The 17839-nt window shown below is 35.6% G+C and overlaps 2 protein-coding genes across 9 annotated transcripts in view; both read right to left on the bottom strand.

Annotated features, from left to right (window-relative positions):
• The window catches only part of LOC131160521 (dual specificity protein phosphatase PHS1-like), a 31497-nt gene extending 25426 nt beyond the window's left edge, over positions 1-6071 (bottom strand). For 3 of the 7 annotated variants that reach the window (XR_009138079.1, XM_058116294.1, XM_058116296.1), the window contains exons 1-3: positions 5692-6058; positions 5374-5457; positions 4665-4816 (exon numbers count right to left, since the gene is read on the bottom strand). Coding sequence is in view for 4 of the 7 variants with exons in the window: in XM_058116294.1 (XP_057972277.1) it covers positions 4665-4816; positions 5374-5457; positions 5692-5763 (308 nt within the window). In the remaining 3 variants the exon portion in view is untranslated. Of the gene's footprint in view, positions 1-4664; positions 4817-5373; positions 5458-5691 lie in introns of those variants that run through there. The other 4 variants (XM_058116293.1, XM_058116295.1, XM_058116299.1 and 1 more) reach the window with 3 other exon arrangements.
• Positions 6072-10493: 4422 nt separating this feature from the next.
• On the bottom strand, positions 10494-13665 carry LOC131159919 (serine carboxypeptidase-like 45). 2 transcript variants are annotated; one of them, XM_058115150.1, is made up of 10 exons: positions 13333-13665; positions 13070-13171; positions 12887-12982; positions 12409-12501; positions 12237-12316; positions 11871-12152; positions 11652-11776; positions 11373-11465; positions 11164-11281; positions 10494-11034 (listed from the first exon to the last, which is right to left on the bottom strand). In XM_058115150.1, exons 1-10 carry the CDS (start codon positions 13586-13588, stop codon positions 10882-10884), a joined length of 1398 nt encoding a protein of 465 aa, XP_057971133.1. In that variant the 5' UTR covers positions 13589-13665; the 3' UTR covers positions 10494-10881. The 2 variants fall into 2 exon arrangements, with proteins under 2 accessions (XP_057971133.1, XP_057971134.1); XM_058115151.1 differs by lacking the exon at positions 12887-12982.
• Positions 13666-17839: the final 4174 nt, after the last annotated feature.

Raw genomic sequence — 17839 nt, 5'->3', positions numbered from 1 at the left:
GATTGATGAACACACACCCTCCCTTTAAAGAGCTTTATATGCTATTTTAGCTTTATCACTAGGAAACATCAAACTATCGAAAGAGTCATACTCCCATTTTACACTAGGACATAAACACAATCAAAGCAAAAAACCTATAATAGTATTTACATAATGGTAAACCATCCCATGCACACAAGGTAAGTGGTCACAGGCAAGCATAATGCCTTGAACAAACTTGACTCGTGACACTCCCCCACTTATGTAGTCAAGGTCCTCATAGACTTTGAAGATAGATATTATTTAACTTGGTCTACAAACAGTTGCTTCTCTTTGCTGAAATCCAGTTAATTTTTTCGTCTCCAAGGCCTTTCCACTTCACTAAGAACTTGTGCCGCTTCTACCTTGATGAAGTGAACTATGTGTCAGCAAGGATAACTTCAACTTCTCTTTTGTCTAGTTGCATTGTCTTCATTGGTGCTTTAATTGACTAATTTCTGCTTGGATCTTCAATATCAACGTCAAATGGCTTAAGGCAGCTTACTTGAAAGTTGAAACATTGAATACACTTTTATCCAAGTCAGAGGATCAACCATGTAAGAAGCCTTCCCGAATTTTGCCAAGATGGGGACTGGTCCTTTATATTTGCGAGGTAGTCTCCTATTTCGACCTCGTAGTGACCTGATTTGTTCACGCCTACGCTTAACAAGCACCAAGTCATCCATGTTGAAGTGCAACGGTCTTCTCCCTTGATTTTCTCATTTCGTCATCCACTTGAAAGCTTTCTTTGGGTAGGCTCAGTCAATTTCTACATTCTGTCCTCATTCTTTGGTAAAGATGTATGCTCTTGACTCTTTCTTTTGTACGACTCACTGTGTGAAGTATGTCACAACATTCCCGGACGCGAACTTAGGACGACCCAAAAATGATAATGAAGTGTGTGGTTTTAAAAATGTGATTTTTGTGGAAAAAAAAAGTGTATAGAGTCCCCACTAACCTTTTGAAGTGTGGTTAGAACACTTACTACCTGGTTAAGAATAGAATCGGTCTACGCTACCAGAGTCGGGCTCAAGAGTTTGGTTACGCGAGGGGAAGGTATTAGCACCGCCTACGCGCCCATTCTTATGAACGGTACCTAACTAATCGAAAATTATCCCAAAATAAATTTAATAGGCCTTCTTATTTTACTCCCTTTCAAAAAAATCAAAGAAAATGCACAAAATAAAATACTATATAAATATTCCCACAGAATTGGGGCATATTGTACTCCGAAGAGCTCATACCTCCCTTTTAAATCATCGGAAAGGGAAAATCGAGAAAATAGAGTACAAAATACTCTCCCGGATTTTTGAAATCTCTAAAGAATTTTCTAAGAATGAAAAATAATATTCCGGGAGGTTTTTGGGATTCATTTGGGAAAAAGTGAGTAAAAACATTTTTCTGACCTCAAAGGATTTATGAATTTTTCCATTATTTTTCTAAATTTTTATGTGATTTTTCCAAGTATAAAAACAATTTTGATTTCAAAGATTTGATTTGTGATTTTTTTATTTTTAATTGAAATAACACAAAGACAATTAAGCAAAAACAATAAAAATCAAGTCAAAAATATTTTTAGACTTTTCTCCTGATTTTTTGTGATTTTTTTGACATTTTTTATGATTTTTGTGGATTTTTCGCGAATTTTGGAATTATTAAAATAATAATAATACAAACTAAACCGATTCAGTTGCGGTTCAGACCCAATCGGTTCGGGGAGAAAACTGATCAAAGGGGAAGGGTCAACCTGTTTAAGGTCTAATCAAGACCATCAAGTCAACACACATTGCCTTCCGCGTGGGTTGTGTGTGGTGTCATGGTGCGTGTGGCATGTATAAGCATGAATGCATGACTATGTGTACGCATGGATAAGAATGAACATGTATGTATGGTGCGTGAATGGGCATGCATATGCATGCATGCATGCATGAATGAATAATGAAATGATGAAATGCATGAATATATATATGCATAGATAAGAATGAACATGCATGTATGGCACGTGAATGGGCATGCATATGCATGCATGCATGCATGAATGAATAACGATATAGATAATGATGTAATGCATGAATATATGTATACATGGATAAGAATGAACATGCATGTATGGTACGTGAATGGGCATGCATGCATATAATGAGATGATGTCATGCATGAATATATGTATGCATGGATACGAATGAACATGCATGTATGGTACATGAATGGGCATGCATGAATGAATAATGTAATGGATGATGATGTATGTGTGCATGCATGGATGTATGTATATATGCATGTAGGTATGTGAACGTGTGTATGGCTGTGAGTGAAAATGTGTACATGAGTGTGTGTAAAGACTAAGGTGTGCATGAGTGTGTGTAAGTGGTGTCAAACTCAAACTCCACAACTCAGAGACTTGGTGGATGATATAAGCTTGATATTGAACGCCACATATTTCGACAACGTCATTCTAATGGCTCCGAGGGCTTTTCGGTCAAGCAACTCCCACTCGCTCTCCTTCATGGATTCTGACTTCTCTATCAGTGGTAAGTGTAACTCTTTACCAAATAAATAATCCTCTATGTGCATTTTCCAGAAACCGAAGTTTGTGCCGTCAAACATCTCGATCTGAGAGCTCTTTTCGTTCGACATCTCGATTTGTTGATCTAGAGATGGAATAAGTTCAAACGAATAGCACGATTGGATCCGAAACAGTCGAAAACTGTAGAAATGACTTAAGTCGCTCAAAAACCGGACCCGAAATGGCTTCGAAAAGCCCGATCAAACACTCGGTCAAAATGGTCAAATATGCTGACGTGGCAATGATGACGTGTCAGACTGACGTGGCAATGGGGTCCACCTACATACGTGGCGCTGACGTGGCATGGGCCCGGGCTGATGTGGCGGTGGCATGCCAGCTAACTAGGTGCTTACTTGGCGCCACGTGGCGCTGATTGGGCGCAGGTCCCACTGACGTGGACCGCCTTCTTCCTCCTGCTGACTCGCCGGTCAATCGCCTGCGCGTGGACGCACGTGGATGGTGCCGCCAACTACCTGCCGGCGTGTGATGGCGCGTAGGAGCGCATGGAGACGTCCTTGGACGTTGGCGGCGCGTGTAGGCGTGTGCGAGGTTGTCTAAAGTTGTTTGGAGCTCCAATTAACACCGTTTGCTTCGTCTCGACGAGAGAAGTTCGATGGTGGCCTCAAAATTAAATTTTGAGCTATTGGACAGAGGCTCAAAATCTGGGAATTTTTCTCCGATCTGACATTCTACTCCAACCAAGCTCTGATACCAATTGTTGGGCAGAATGGATCCTGGAGTAACAATCACACACGAAGAAACAAACAAACACAATGGAACACCAGATATAACGTGGTTCAGTGGAATCGACCTATGTCCACGGAGCACACACCACTGCACTATACTGGGAGAAATATTATAAGGAGGAGGAGCCACACTGCTCAACTCTCTCAGTCTCTCTCTTTCTCTCTCTCTTACTGCAATTCTCTCTGCGTACAACCTCTCTACACTCACAGCACTCACACTACACACCACTCACATATATATATATATACACAGGGAGGGGACAAATTCAAAGACGGTGGCTGCAGTTTCAGCAAAATCTGCAGAGTAGGTGGCCGCCGGTCTTCAATGTCCAAGTTAGCGACTAGGCTGGTGCGGCTGTCAACGACTCCACACCTACAATCTCAACATTATGAAATATATCCAAAAGCAAAGGTACCATTGAAAATCCAAAACTGTCCCAAGTGGTTACTGCATATTATGTTTCAAAAACAATGGCCAAGTGGCCCAATCATACAGCTAGTGTATGAGGACACTGCATGGAGCTTTTGCTCCTAGCATGGAACTTTTGCTCCTAGCATTCATCGTGCCTAGAATAAATCATTTCATCATCTATGAGCATGCAATCTGGATTCAGAATCTCTCAACAGATGCCAACTGAAGGAACATAATGCAAAATAAAAGGGGATAAGGAACGCAAATACTTTCAGCCCATTCACCATAACTTGGAAACGATCTTGAAACAGTTAGGATAAAACTGGTGGCCTGAAAAATAAAGATAGCCCCACATGCTTCGTGTTTAATAATGGCGATGTACTGTGTCATAAATCAAATCACCATCAAAGAAGTCCTACTTCAATGAAATCCTACGGCACCATAAAACCGAATTACAAAACTATCAAGACCCAATATTTTTTAACTTGAGAAATCGCACTACAGTTCCTTGCCTTTTCTGTACAAAAATATATGCACAAGTCAATGGGTAATAACATAACTTCCAAACTTAAAAATATTAATTTTTAAACAACAGAATTTGATCAACCCTAGAACCAAAAATAAAATAAAATGAGTTTCCAGCATGCCAACTGCTATAATTCATAACATGTGTGACTTTCATCAACTCAAATAATATATATGGAACAGCATATTAGCCAGTTACATAAAGAACAAGGAATCATGTCATTCTCTACACCACCCATATCTCTAAAAAGAAGAATAATTATTAACTAATCACAATGACAAAAACATCACTTAAAGAAGATAATGGTGATCTTACACCGGAGCTGAATTAGTTAGAGCAGCTTTGGAGATGTGAGATCATAAACAAGCTAGGAAAGGGAAGGGAAAAATTAAGAACCTCAGAGGCATAGTGTTATTGGACAATTTCATTGGGGGGCGGTTTGGGAAGCAAAAGGAGCGGTGTCTCCCATTGCGTCTACGAACCAATTCCAACCATTGAGTGAACCGATATGCAGGACCCGCTGTGATGTCCCCCAACATGCACAACACCTGCAAAAAAAAATTAAAATAAAATAAAATAAAAGTAAAAACAACCCAATCCCACAATTCACCAGATTAAGAAAATGCAGAAAGCACAACACCAGCAAAAAACCAATCCAAGCCAAACCTATAATTCATCAAATTAGGAAAATGAAATATGTACAATACCAGCAAGAACCCAACCCAAACTCATTACTCATCAAGTTAAGAAAATGAGCAGCAGAAAAAAAAAAATCCAACCCTATAATTCATCAAATTAAGAAAATGAACCGCGTACAACGCCTGCCAAAAAAAAATCTAACCCAAACTCATAATTCATCAAATTAAGAAAATGAAACATTTTATAAAAAAAAACTGCAAAAAAACAATCCAATCCATCCAACCCAAACCCATAATTGATCAAACTGAGAAAATGAAACATGCACAACACCTGAAAATCCCAATCCAAATCCATACTCATCAAAATGATCAAAAAAAACATGTGCAACGTCAAAAAGAACCAACCCAGCCCATTAACTATGACATTAAGAAAATGATATGTGTATCTGATTAAGAAAGACACTGACCCGAGAAGTGACGGTAAGAGGCAAAGGGGCGTCTGGTTCCTCAGATCCAAGGTCAGACTCTTTGTGATCTTCTTCCACCTTTTCCTGCAACTTCCGAATACAGGCAATTAGGGAGCAGACCATATGAATCAATGTCTCAAACTATAAAAACCCAGTTCACAGAACTTTACAGAACACCCAAATGAGAGAGAGAGAGAGAGAGAGAGAGAGAGAGAGAGAGAGAGAGAGAGAGAGAGAGAGAGAGAGCGATGTAATGATTTGGTATGCGTTTTCGAGGTGGAAATTAAAGAAAATGAGAGAGAAGCTGGGCATGGCCACCTGGTGGACCTGGGCTTGGAGGGGGTGGATGATTGCATTTGCAGGCTCCTCTTGCTTTTGTAGTTTGGCCATAAACCCCCTTTGCTTTGTTCCTTTTTCTAATTTTCTTTGTATTTACAGTTGAATGATGTTGAAAACTGAAATTTGAAATTTGAAACACCCGCTGATTCAGATTGCCAAAAAAGAAAGGAAAAAAAATAGAATGGGGAAAGAGAATGCTGATCTCTTCCTCGTTACTCGGGGAGACAATAGCCGCCGCCGGTGGTGGAAGTTGTGGGGGGCCGGTGATGGAGGAAGAAGCAGAAGTAAATTGAACGAGATGGAAGACACCCTTCAGCTTTCATACCGCGAAGCAATGCAGCACATGAGCAGGCTCTGGCGGTTTTTTTTTTTTTTTTTGCAGCTATTTAGGGAAAGGATCATGTTCACGAAATTATGACCCAAAAAAAAAAAAAAAAAAACTACATTAATTTTAAAACTTCTTTATATTATTACTATGCCAAATAATTTCACAAGGTTAAGATTATCAAAATATACTAAATTAATTTAATTTAATAAAACTTTTGTTATATGTTTAAATGTGTCTAATTGATTTATTTGATTACCGGTCCACTTTTATTGTCATATTTGTTAGGACTAAATTTCTAAGTCACATGACTAATGAATTTTTCAAAGTTCAAGACACATGCTATGTGTTGATCATAAAACTAAACCTCTCAAGTGTGTGTGGCAAGATAAGGGGATCGTAATGCATGTGATAACGAGAGTCTCCTTAAGCCAACTCTGTGACGCACAAAACCACATCATAATATGAGTTTCCCCAAATAGAAGGGGGGTGGGGAATTGTATTACAGTGAATATCTCCCTAAGTGGGATCATGTGCAGCTCACATGATCATGAAGATTTCTCCAAGGCGGGGGCTAGTCAAGTTTACAACCTCACATGATCATAAGGGATTTCTCATCTAAGAGACAAGTCTACCACATGCAAACCACATAACCCGTAAGGACCTCCCTAAGTGGAGGTTAGATTAAGACCTTTCTAGGTAACTAGGAGTAAGTTAGGTTAGTCACGTGCAAACCACAAGGTCTACAAAAACCTTCCTAGGTGGGGTTTGGTTAGGTTGACCACATTTGGCCCGTGTGACTACAAAGGCCTCCCCACGTGGAGAACAAGTCAATTTTATCATGGGAGTAGCCCCCCTTGTGAGGGCCAAGTCAAGTTTGTTACATGCAAAATTTATGACTACACTAAAAAGGCTAATAAAATCACCCCACTCGCATGACACAACTAGAAATCGTTTGTTTAAGTTAGCTATCCATATAAGAGATGGGAATTGTCTATAGTTGTAGGTTCAAGTGCCCCTAACAAAAGCTAGCATATAGTCACTCACACATGGAGGTAAGTATATAAGAGGGGTTCATTCCCTAAAAAAGATAAGCATGCCATCAGAAATTACAATCTCTCTCTCTCTCTCTCTCTCTCTCTCTCTCATTTAAGAAATCTTCTAAATAAGTATGGGAGAAACCTCTAGGTTGCCATCAAGAGCTTTCAAGAATTTATCCTTATTTTACAAGTATCATAAATTACCACAAAGTTCTACCATTCGCACATAAGAAGAGTCGTCAGAGTAGCAAGCTATCGTTCGACATCAACAATATTAATTATTAATACTTATTTTTTATAATTATAGATTAGATACAAATAACTGTTTTTGTAAATTGAGGACGTCTTCAAAAAGATGATTTGAAAGTTATTTAGTCATTAGAGACTAACCTTTTAGTAATAATTTTTGTATAGCTTAGTAAATTTTTTAAAACTCATTTCTTATATACATTAAAAGTACCTTTTAAAAAAATATATATTGAATACATTATTATAATATTGTATTTTGCAAAAGTTCTTGGCTAACAAGTAATAACTCCATGGATTTTTCGTCTTTTTCTGATAACAAATTGTAAAAATTTAAATTTTGTTTGAATTGAGCACAATTTTGAATACACAAACCCCCTCATTTAATTAAGAAATTTATCTTTTACACTTAATAATAAGCATAAAAATTATGCCAAATAAAAAATTTTAAATATCTTATTGAAAGATTAAATTTAAGAAAATAGGAATTCTATTCTTTTGATATTTTATTTTTTAAGTAGTATTAAAATATTTAGTTTTAATTTATATAATAAAAAATAGTTTTTACCTTCAACAATCGGCATTTCAAGTATTTATAAATTCATTGATTATTTTAAATTACTTTAATGATAGTTAAAATAGAATATATCAACTTAATATTTTAAATTTATCAGTATAAAATGAAATTGAAAGAGAATAGCATATCTTCAACTTGCATAAAATCATGCAATTTACATAAGTTTTTTGTGAACCTTTGTACATCAAATAAAGAAAAAAGGTCAAGAAATAAAGTCATTTTTAAACTAAGGGTCAATATAACATAGAATATCATAAGTTAAAAATTAATTGATCTATTTAATTAGAGTCACACATAATATGAGAGCACTTAATGAAAAAGTTTTCATTTAAAGTTTTAAAAAATTAGATATAATTTCTAATATAACATATTCAGTGGTTTTTAAAATTTGAAAATAAGTATAAAAAATATATAAATTTAAAGAAAATAAAAAATTTTCACACTTTCTTTTTTGAAAAAAAAAATATATCACCTTTCATTTTTTTTTAATTTTAAAAAATTTAAATAAACTTATTTTAAATTTTTAGAGTAATTTTAATATAAAATAACTAGATTCGTATTTTGAAAATTTAAATCCCAAATTTGATTGAAAAATTTTGACTAAAGAATGCAAAAATTTATTGACATTTAAACAATCAAAATAAACACAAAAATTAAATTGGTCATTTTTAATAAAAATTTAAGATATCACATCTCTTTTTTTTATTAAACAAAAATCATATTTGGCTTTATTTCATGATTTTAAATAATCTAAGAAATAAAAAATATTGATTTATTATATTTATGAATCATTTTAACATAAAATTAAATAGATTCTGGTGACATCCAATAGTAGAAAGTCTTAGTGCATCTTCAAATCAAATTGCATTCATAAGGGAATGTTTGGTATTATTATAAAAAATTATGAAAATAAAATTGAAAGGCAACAATAGAAATTACTATAGCTAATTTACTTAATTGTTATATTTTAAAATTTACTTTACAAGAACAATATTATTGGACATGACAATGGAGAAGGTAGAAACAATAAAAATACATTTAAATGGATTTCACTGTTTTTTTTCTTAAATTTAGAAATTTTTTGGATTTTTTATTTTAATTTATTTTTAATTCGCATGGCTTTATTTTGATTTTATTAATAGTTATGTGTAAATTGAATGATTGAATATGCAAAATCCAATTATGGGTATTAAATTATTTTAGTGACATGTTTCCAAAACTGACAACCATAAAATTTGGTTAATCTTTTAAAAAATAACTAAAAACAGAACAACAAAAATAGAAAACTATTCATGTAAACAAACGTGTCTTCATAAATATGAATGTACTTGCTCATATCTTTTCAAACTAAATTTTTGTTGGAATTTGAATGTATTACTCATAATTTATCAAAGTTCTAATTTGTTATTTTTGAAAGCTGGGCTATAGAGTGGGCTTTGGGTTGACCCATTTTGTGCGCACCACCCGACCCGGCACCGCTCCACTCACATGGATCTTGAGCCCAAATTTATTCCAAACTTTAGGTCTCTTTTTCCTATTTTGAACGTCTACTCTAGTAACACTCAGAATTTTTAACAGAGACTACAGTCAAATACTATTAAGCTTATTTAAGTATGCCAAAGTTGTTGCAGCAACATTTGCTCTTCAGTTTTGCACATTCAAACATGTTAAGTTCCAATTATACAGATTTGAATTATCTTTGTGTTTGCAATATTGGTTTTTGAACTTAAATAACCTTTTAATTTGCCAGCTATGCTGCAACATCAGTTTGAATTTAATTGGCAGTTTACAAGAAATTATTTTCAGACTTAGAAATCATTTTAATTCTAAAGCAGTTGCTGCATTTTTTTCGACCATTGTAGGGGTTCCTTTTGTACCATTTGAGACACAAGCAACGCAACGTGTGCTTTTCCTTCTACTGTCAAAAACTTCTGTTACATTTTCTCTTAAAGCTAAGGTTGGGTTCTGTTCATAAGACACTAGTTAAGTGTGCAGCTAACTGCCTAAGGCTGTCGAGTCTTAGAGACCAAATACCGAGCATCTTCTGCAGTGTAGTGGTGGTGAATTTGATTTTAGGATGACATATCGCTCTGTGCTTCAAACTGCTGATCTTCTTCGGTAATTTTCTTTCGTGTACATTTATTTACTTAGTTGTAATTTCCCTTTGTCCTACAGTCATTGTGCCCAATACAACCAAATTAGTTTCTCCAACAAACACTACTTGGCCTAGTGGCTTAACAAGCATTAATAGTCTCCTACCTGCGCATGAGGCGAGGCACGGCCTATTCATTTCAAGGCAACCCACAATTTGGAAGTGCGTCAACCAGCTTCCTCATTAGCAAATGCATTAGTAACATGAAATGTGAAGGGTTGTCTCAAGAATGTTCTCTGCATGCCTTTTGTATTGTGATAAGGGATGAAATCTATCTTCCAATTCCCTCTATTCTTTGCATCTCTTTATTATTATTGTCCAACAATTTTAAGAGTTCATGACCTATGATCATATTGGTTATTTATTTATTGTCCATAGGTAAAATCTTGTCTTGGATTGCTCTACTACTGTTGGCAGTTTTCTCCTCTCAATAGGTTAAGAAAATGTTCATCACAGACTTCTTCTATGCAGCATTTTCTTACATCCCAAGCCATGAACATTGCTAACCTTTCCCCATATTTCTCACCTCAGTATGCCAAAACACTGGCATATCTAAGAAAACAAATGCACTCAAAACTTTCTTCTTTTCACTTTCCTTTCTAGAAGAATCAAAGATAGCCTTAATGGACTACAACAACAGAGCCAATTGGTCTGCCGGAATTCTTTGGGTAGAGGCTTGCCTTCCAGAAATGACTTGAAAAGCACAAGTGATCCCAAAACTCTGGCATATCTAAGAAAACAAATGCACTCAAAACTTTCTTCTTTTCATTTTCCCTTCCAGAAGAATGAAAGATAGCCTTAATGAACTACAACAACAGACACAACTAGTCTACCGGAATTCTTCAGGTAGAGGCTTGCCTTCCAGAAATGACTTGAAAAGCACAAGTGATCTCTCTGGTTGTGAGAATGGAGCTTCATGAGAAGCACCTCTGATGGTGGCAAAAGACAGTGTATTACCGTAAACTTGAGTCCAACCACCAACCTGGAACAAAACAAAACAAAACGATGACCCCCATAATAAAACTACTTTAAAGTTGAAAAGCGTTTTCTTGTTCTGCAATTATCCTTTGTAGGTAATTTTTTTCAGTAAACATATGAAATTCTACTTTACCTGCTTCCCTGCAAACCAAACTCTATAAGGCACAGTTGTGTTTAGTCCCAACTTCCTTGCCAATCTATGGATCAAGGTTCGGCTCCCTGTCAATGGAATAACAGAATCTTGATCTCCACTGCAAAAAGGAATTGATGGGTATTTTCATTTCAACTGGTTATGGGAATTTCACTAAGATTTTCAGCTATAGGCTTTGAATTCTCTTTTACCTATAAACTAAGACAGGAATTCCAGCCCTGGTAAGTGATCCCAAGATAGAGATAGTTGGTATCTCCATGTTAAGTAGCTCATAGTCAAGAATACTGTGATTCACGAAGCAGAAACATAGTATTAACGTGCTGCTCAATAGAAAATTGTTCATACCTTAAGAATCTTTCTCATATATTGGAAATCATGTTTTAGTTATTTAATTCTTGACTCAGATCATAATTTCTTTTTTTTTTCCCCCTCATTTTGTGTTTCTTCTTCATACAAGTGTAGAGAATTACTTGCTGCAGACAACCCATCTATGGACTCTGACAAGACGGGCATGAAGAGCCTTCTGCACATCTTTCCGGTTTAGATAATTCACGGTTTCATCCTCCACACATACATCTATTTTCTCAGTAACTTTCTGCCAGGAAAACTAGGTAATTACATATCTAAAAAAGGCAATAACCCAAATGGAAAAACATTTTTTTTTTTTTTTTGGCGTGAGGGGGAGTTACCTTAGGGCTAAGGACTAAGGATTGTGAGTCCACTGACGAAATACATACATCCAAAGTAACATCATAGTTGTCCACAAATCTGCTAGTTTCTCTACTCACTTGGTTCATCACTCTTGAACAAACAGATGATACTGAGCCTCTGTAGTATTCGCCAACATACTGAGAGTAGTTACATGCAGAAGTGAACATTTTATATGTAGAATCCGATATTAACCCATGGGACCAGAAGAACTCTGCCCTCGAGTTGAAATCAGTTGCAAATTCTAGAACTGGATTACCTAGCTGCAACAGAAGAAATTCTTTCAAATTTCGAGTACCATGGAACCTTATTGCCACAAAGTATGGTTTTTCATTAGCAGTACTCACAGCAATTCCTTTCAAGTTAAACAGCTTCTCCTTCTTGTTGAGTTGAATCATGAGCTTTGCAAGTTGAGGAACATAATGGCCTAGTATGAATAACCATAAAATAAAATCATATCACCACTCATATAAAGCTGAGTTACACCATATTTAAGTAGAGTTTATACAATCAAATTACCAGCATAACTTTCTCCTGTAATAAACAGATCCCTGTGCCTGTACTGGGGGAACTTGAGGAGCCATTGTTGCAAGAAAGCTAGATTGTCCCTGGCTAAAGAAAATAAATGTGAAGACAGCTTTAGAGAGAAACTGATCTAAAAGTAAATTAGGCTGTCCATAAACTTAATTTTCTGTGTTCTAAAGGAAAAAACTTCAGCAGACAAATTTTTTCTATGTTAAAATATCCATGAGATAGTCAAATAAACCCTTCAACGACAAATTTTTAAGGACATAAATGTTAAAAGAGAAAGCTTATGTATGCAGTGAATGAGTAAAAAGAAGCCTAGACTCGGTGAATTGTTCCCTGGCTTGATCTTCATGTGAAAATATCCATTTACGCTTATTATGCAGACATCGAAAGACTGTAACCGGATGCAGAACTTGGATTACTATCTTTTATTACAAGAAGTGCAGAAGTTAGTGATACTGGAACACACCTGTCACCTTATCATTCACTGCTTCATATGAAGAAATTTTAGTTGAATAAGAAAATCCCACACCTATTGGTGTCTCTAAATACAACATATTCGCCTCTGCAATATCCGGTGAATGCAAAAACACGAATATTTAGAATGCTTCCATGCTATCCATAAAACAGAGAAAAATTATGATGTTCATACCTCTGTTCCAGCTATACTCATTTGTGATAAGAACCTCCCCCTTTGGCCTGAAAGGTCCATTCTCTGAGAATGCGCCGACTCCCACCGATGAACAACCAGGTCCTACAAGAAACATGCCAAAATGGCAAAACATCTTTAAAATGTTTTCAAACAGTTTGTTTCAAGTAATGACCAACCCACATTGGAAAAGCAGCCATTCCTGCATTGTACACTTTTCTCTTCCCAATGAACTTTCAAAGCAATCGAAGTGAAAAGATGCAAACCTCCATTCAGCCAGAGGACCAGGGGCTTTGAAGCTGAGTCCTCTTCTGCTTCAACAAAGTAGTAGAAAAGAGCTCTTTCATTCTTAGCACCCACAGTGACATAACCTGAGAACTGTTGAAATCCCACATGGGGTTGCCCAGGCAACTCAGTAATCTTATCACACTGAGAAAGTGAGGAGGACTTAACCTCCATGAAGAAATTTAAGTGAAGCACTATTGCTGCCATTGCCATGGCTTCCCATTTCTGAGAATACATGATTTGCAGCAATGAAGAAGCAGATGTGGTTAGGACAAAGCACCCAGAGAGAAAGAAGTGCTTGGGGGAGCTCAATGGAGGGCATTGGAAGTTGGGGAGTGGGGCACTAATAAATGGCTCTGGTCTTGGATTTTTATTATCATTACAATCTTTGCTTTTTGCTCGCAGGCCTGAAAATGGTGTTGAAAGATATGTGAGAGACTCAATGACTAGAATGAGTTCGTCTTTGCCAACTCCTCCTTTGCAGATTTATCAGAAGATAAAAATCAACCATCAATTATACCTAGTATGCTTTTTGAATTTAATATATGTTCCATAAAAAGATGCTTTACATAGACCTTTTTTTTTCTTGTCCCGGAAAATGTGTGAAAATGACCAGTGTTACAATGTCACCCGAGGGGAAAAAAAATTCCCTCATTTTTATGTTTATGAGAAAAATGTGACAGTATCATGAGGAGTATTTGCAAAATTCCCATCCTACCACCAAGCCAAAGCCTTTTTGCTTTCCCAAGGAATGGAATGGTTTAATTTTGCATTTTGAATCCACTCGTAGCTAATCATTTTGGTAAATAGGGGGTTGTCATTTCTGAAAAAAGGAAAAAAAAAATTATCTCTAACTCTGAATTTTCTAATTGGAAAAAAAAAAAATGTGTATGAAAATGAAACATTATGTAACATCCCAGAAAATAATATGTATGGAAGTGTAAAAAAAAAAATAATAATAATAATAATAAATTAATTAAAAATTATATAATTAGATAATTATTAAATTTTATAATATAATATAATATTTTATATATATATATATATATATAGATATATAAAGAGAAAGAATCATCCTAATTCTTCAAGATGATTTCAATTAGAAATTAAACAGAGAGAACCCCCCCTCAAGCTGTCACTCTCTCTCTCTCTCTCTCTCCCCTCAGCCTCTCTCTCTCTCTCTCTCTCTCTCTTTCTCTCTCTCCTCAATTTCCTCGGTCAAACGTGCGTCGATTGAATAATGGAAAATATCACTGGGTTTCATTCTCAGCTACCAACATTTTAATCGGAGTGGATTCATGATTAGGGCGTCATAGGCACTACTCATAGGATAAAATAAACTCTCTCTCTCTCTCTCTCTCTCTCTCTCTCTCTCTCTCTCTCTCTCTCTCTCTCTCTCTCTCTCCTTAATTTTTCTCAAATCTTTAGCCAAATCGACGATCAGACAACACCACGAGGTCCTAGCGCCAATCCTCGTCATTTTAATCGAAGCAGATTTTTAATTTGAGTTTCCTATGCATCACTCCAAGGTTAGGATGAGGATAATGAATTTATATCCTTTAATTATTCTTAAAATTTAATTAGCTATTGGGAGTGTGTATGCTTAGGAAATATTAAAATAATTATTATTCTGAGATTGAATTGATTGAACTAGGGAAAAATGATTTCAGGGTTTTGAACTTTGAATGCTGTGGGCGTGGAATTAGGAATTTTAGCAGGTCTCTCAGTAACTTAGGTAAGGAGAACTAAATTATGTGAGAAGTTTCTCAAAATTAAAGGATTAAATTAAAGTATGATATGAAAAAAATATATATGTGAATTTTCTAACTTATCGGGTATATATATGTGAAATGGTAGTTTTGGAAATATCCAATGTGTTACTGGATAATTATTAAATGGTTAAATATTATTGGAAATATGTGTGGCGTGAGAAATAATTTTGATTATTGAAAAATAAATCTATGAATATTTTATATGAGGGAATGGGGTTTATGTGGGGATATAAACAGATATGATGATATGAGTAATATACTGATATGTTTGAGACAGATATATATGTTGAAATGGGATTTATACAAACATGTTTTTATCAGACATGATATGATAATATGTGATATACAGAATCAAGATAGTTTTATACTGATAAATATGATGAACAGCCACGAGTTACAGACGAGATGTGTTGCGTGTACATGGATACTAATAAGCTTAAGCGCCATGAGTTACAAACGAGATGTGTTACACATGGATACTCATGTGCTTGGGCATGTTTATAAGAAATGAAAGCTTTTGGGAAAATAGATTTTTATGTAAAATGAGTGATGGAAATGAGAACCTGATTGATTAATAATATGAGAGCATGGTACCTTTGCTAGAGATTGAATTAGTGCAACCACACAGCTCGGGGAGCGTCTAGGTATTGGAAGTTGATTGGACCTTTGGAGAGATGTTGACTGCCCCTGGGTCCGGACCAGGCTGCGGTGGGCCAATCGTACTACAGACGAGGTATTTTGACTTAGCCTGGTAGACCAACCAGGATGAAGTCCCGCCTTTGGGTTTCACAACCCAGTCATGTGGGGTTATTACATGACGATAATATGAATGGGTTTCCTCATTACAGACGTGATACACTCATATGATTGTACTTTAACAAATATGATACTTTGTATATAGAAATATTTATTGAGCATGATTATATTTTTGAGAAAAGTATATGATTACAAATATACATATATGTTTGTGGATATGAGTACAGATTCCTATGATACCTTAGTTAAATTAATATTTTTATAAACATGATATGATACACTGAAACTCATTGTCACACACTGATAATAATTTATTCCCACTTACTGAGAGGTGTCTCACCCCATAGATCTTAAACATTTTAAGAAATTTAGGGCGTTAGGCGGACCGAACTCCATGATAGAGGAGGAGTAGATTTCCATTAGTCAGGGTATGTTTTTATTTTGGGACTGGATATATGTTTGTATAAACTTTGGGGGTCTGATGACTTTAGGGAGTTGGTCTGTATATTTTTGGGAGAATATAGTACTCTAGTATTGTACCTAAAACTTGGATGTGTTATGTTTTCCGTTGTGTAGACAATATATGAATGTGGACAAGTGTACCCTTGGTACCCCACCTTGGGTCCAGGTTGATTTGGTTGACCTTATATTTATTATGGTATCAAAGGTATTTGATTGAAAAAAAAAAATACTAAGGTGTTACAATTGGTATCAGAGATTAGGATATAGATTCTGTAGACTTTAGGATTGATTATTATTAGAGTATAGGTACAAAGTAGGATGAGGATAGGAATGGGTAGGCTGGGTGTTGTAGGAGCAATCGGATATAGGATGCATAGCGGAGTAAAGTACAATAAGAAAATTGGAATTTTGGAGTTTGTCTCGCAGCCAAAAATAGAAATCTATCGAGGGTTTTCGATGATTTTTCTAGAACAGCTGGCAACTCCGAAAAAGTCACGACAAACCATTAACGTTTTTCTCCCGGAATGTTGCACTATGATCTTGTTTTGTGCAAATAGTCACTGTAAGGAATGAGCTACCATTTGCAATACTGGAATATTTGAAATAAATTTTTGTGCACTTTTGGAATATGCGCCCCTTTGCACATTAGAATATACTCCTAGCTCTTTATGGTTCATTTATGGTTTAGTGTGCGTGGATCTGAGAGCAATTGGAAGAATGTTAGTGGTTGCTTTTGGATTTAGATGTTTAGAAATTTTAGGGATTCTTAAATGGTGAAGTCCTTGCGGATATTGGTTATCCTAAGGCTTTATGAAAAGTTATAGTACTTTGATGTATGTTATTCTCTCTCGTGTTTCTAGTGCTTAAGGGAAATATTCAATTTTTTCATATTTCCATAAGTCAGCCAAAATAGTGGGGATAGTTTAATCCCAAAACCAATATGCCCAGAAGAATATAAGATACTAAGTGGACAACAATTGGACTCCTATGTTTTGTGAAAATTCTTTATTCCTTGGGAAGTGATGTTATCATCATAACCTGAAAACAAACATGAGAATAGGATGTCATGAGCATCACATGGCCAAGTATCCAGAAGGATCATGTGAACCAAATAACACCTAACTGAATCATCTTTAGCAACTTACCTAGAAGAAAAATCATAATGATACTCGGACCTTTAGCAATTTGCTATCCAAAAGGAAAACCATACATGCTAGAACCTAGAGCTTTATCTTTTCGCTCTAACCTGTGCAAATCTTGCTTGGCAATGGGACACCAATTTAACCGCTTAGGCATTGGCTTGGTTGGGATTTGATTTATATATAGCTTAATGTGAAATCTTCTGTTGTTGTCTGCAATTGATTGTGGCTTTTAAAGCCATCTTCAGAATCTAACTCCAACTCTGTAATGGAATTCTTCCTCCTACCATTAGCAACTCTTTAGCTCAAATGAATATCACATTTTCTTTCCTAGTCCATCTCACACAAGATTTATACTG

The sequence above is a fragment of the Malania oleifera genome, chromosome 7 (assembly GCF_029873635.1).
Source record: "Malania oleifera isolate guangnan ecotype guangnan chromosome 7, ASM2987363v1, whole genome shotgun sequence".
Taxonomy (NCBI): domain Eukaryota; kingdom Viridiplantae; phylum Streptophyta; class Magnoliopsida; order Santalales; family Ximeniaceae; genus Malania; species Malania oleifera.
This window is presented reverse-complemented; position numbering and strand designations above follow the sequence as displayed.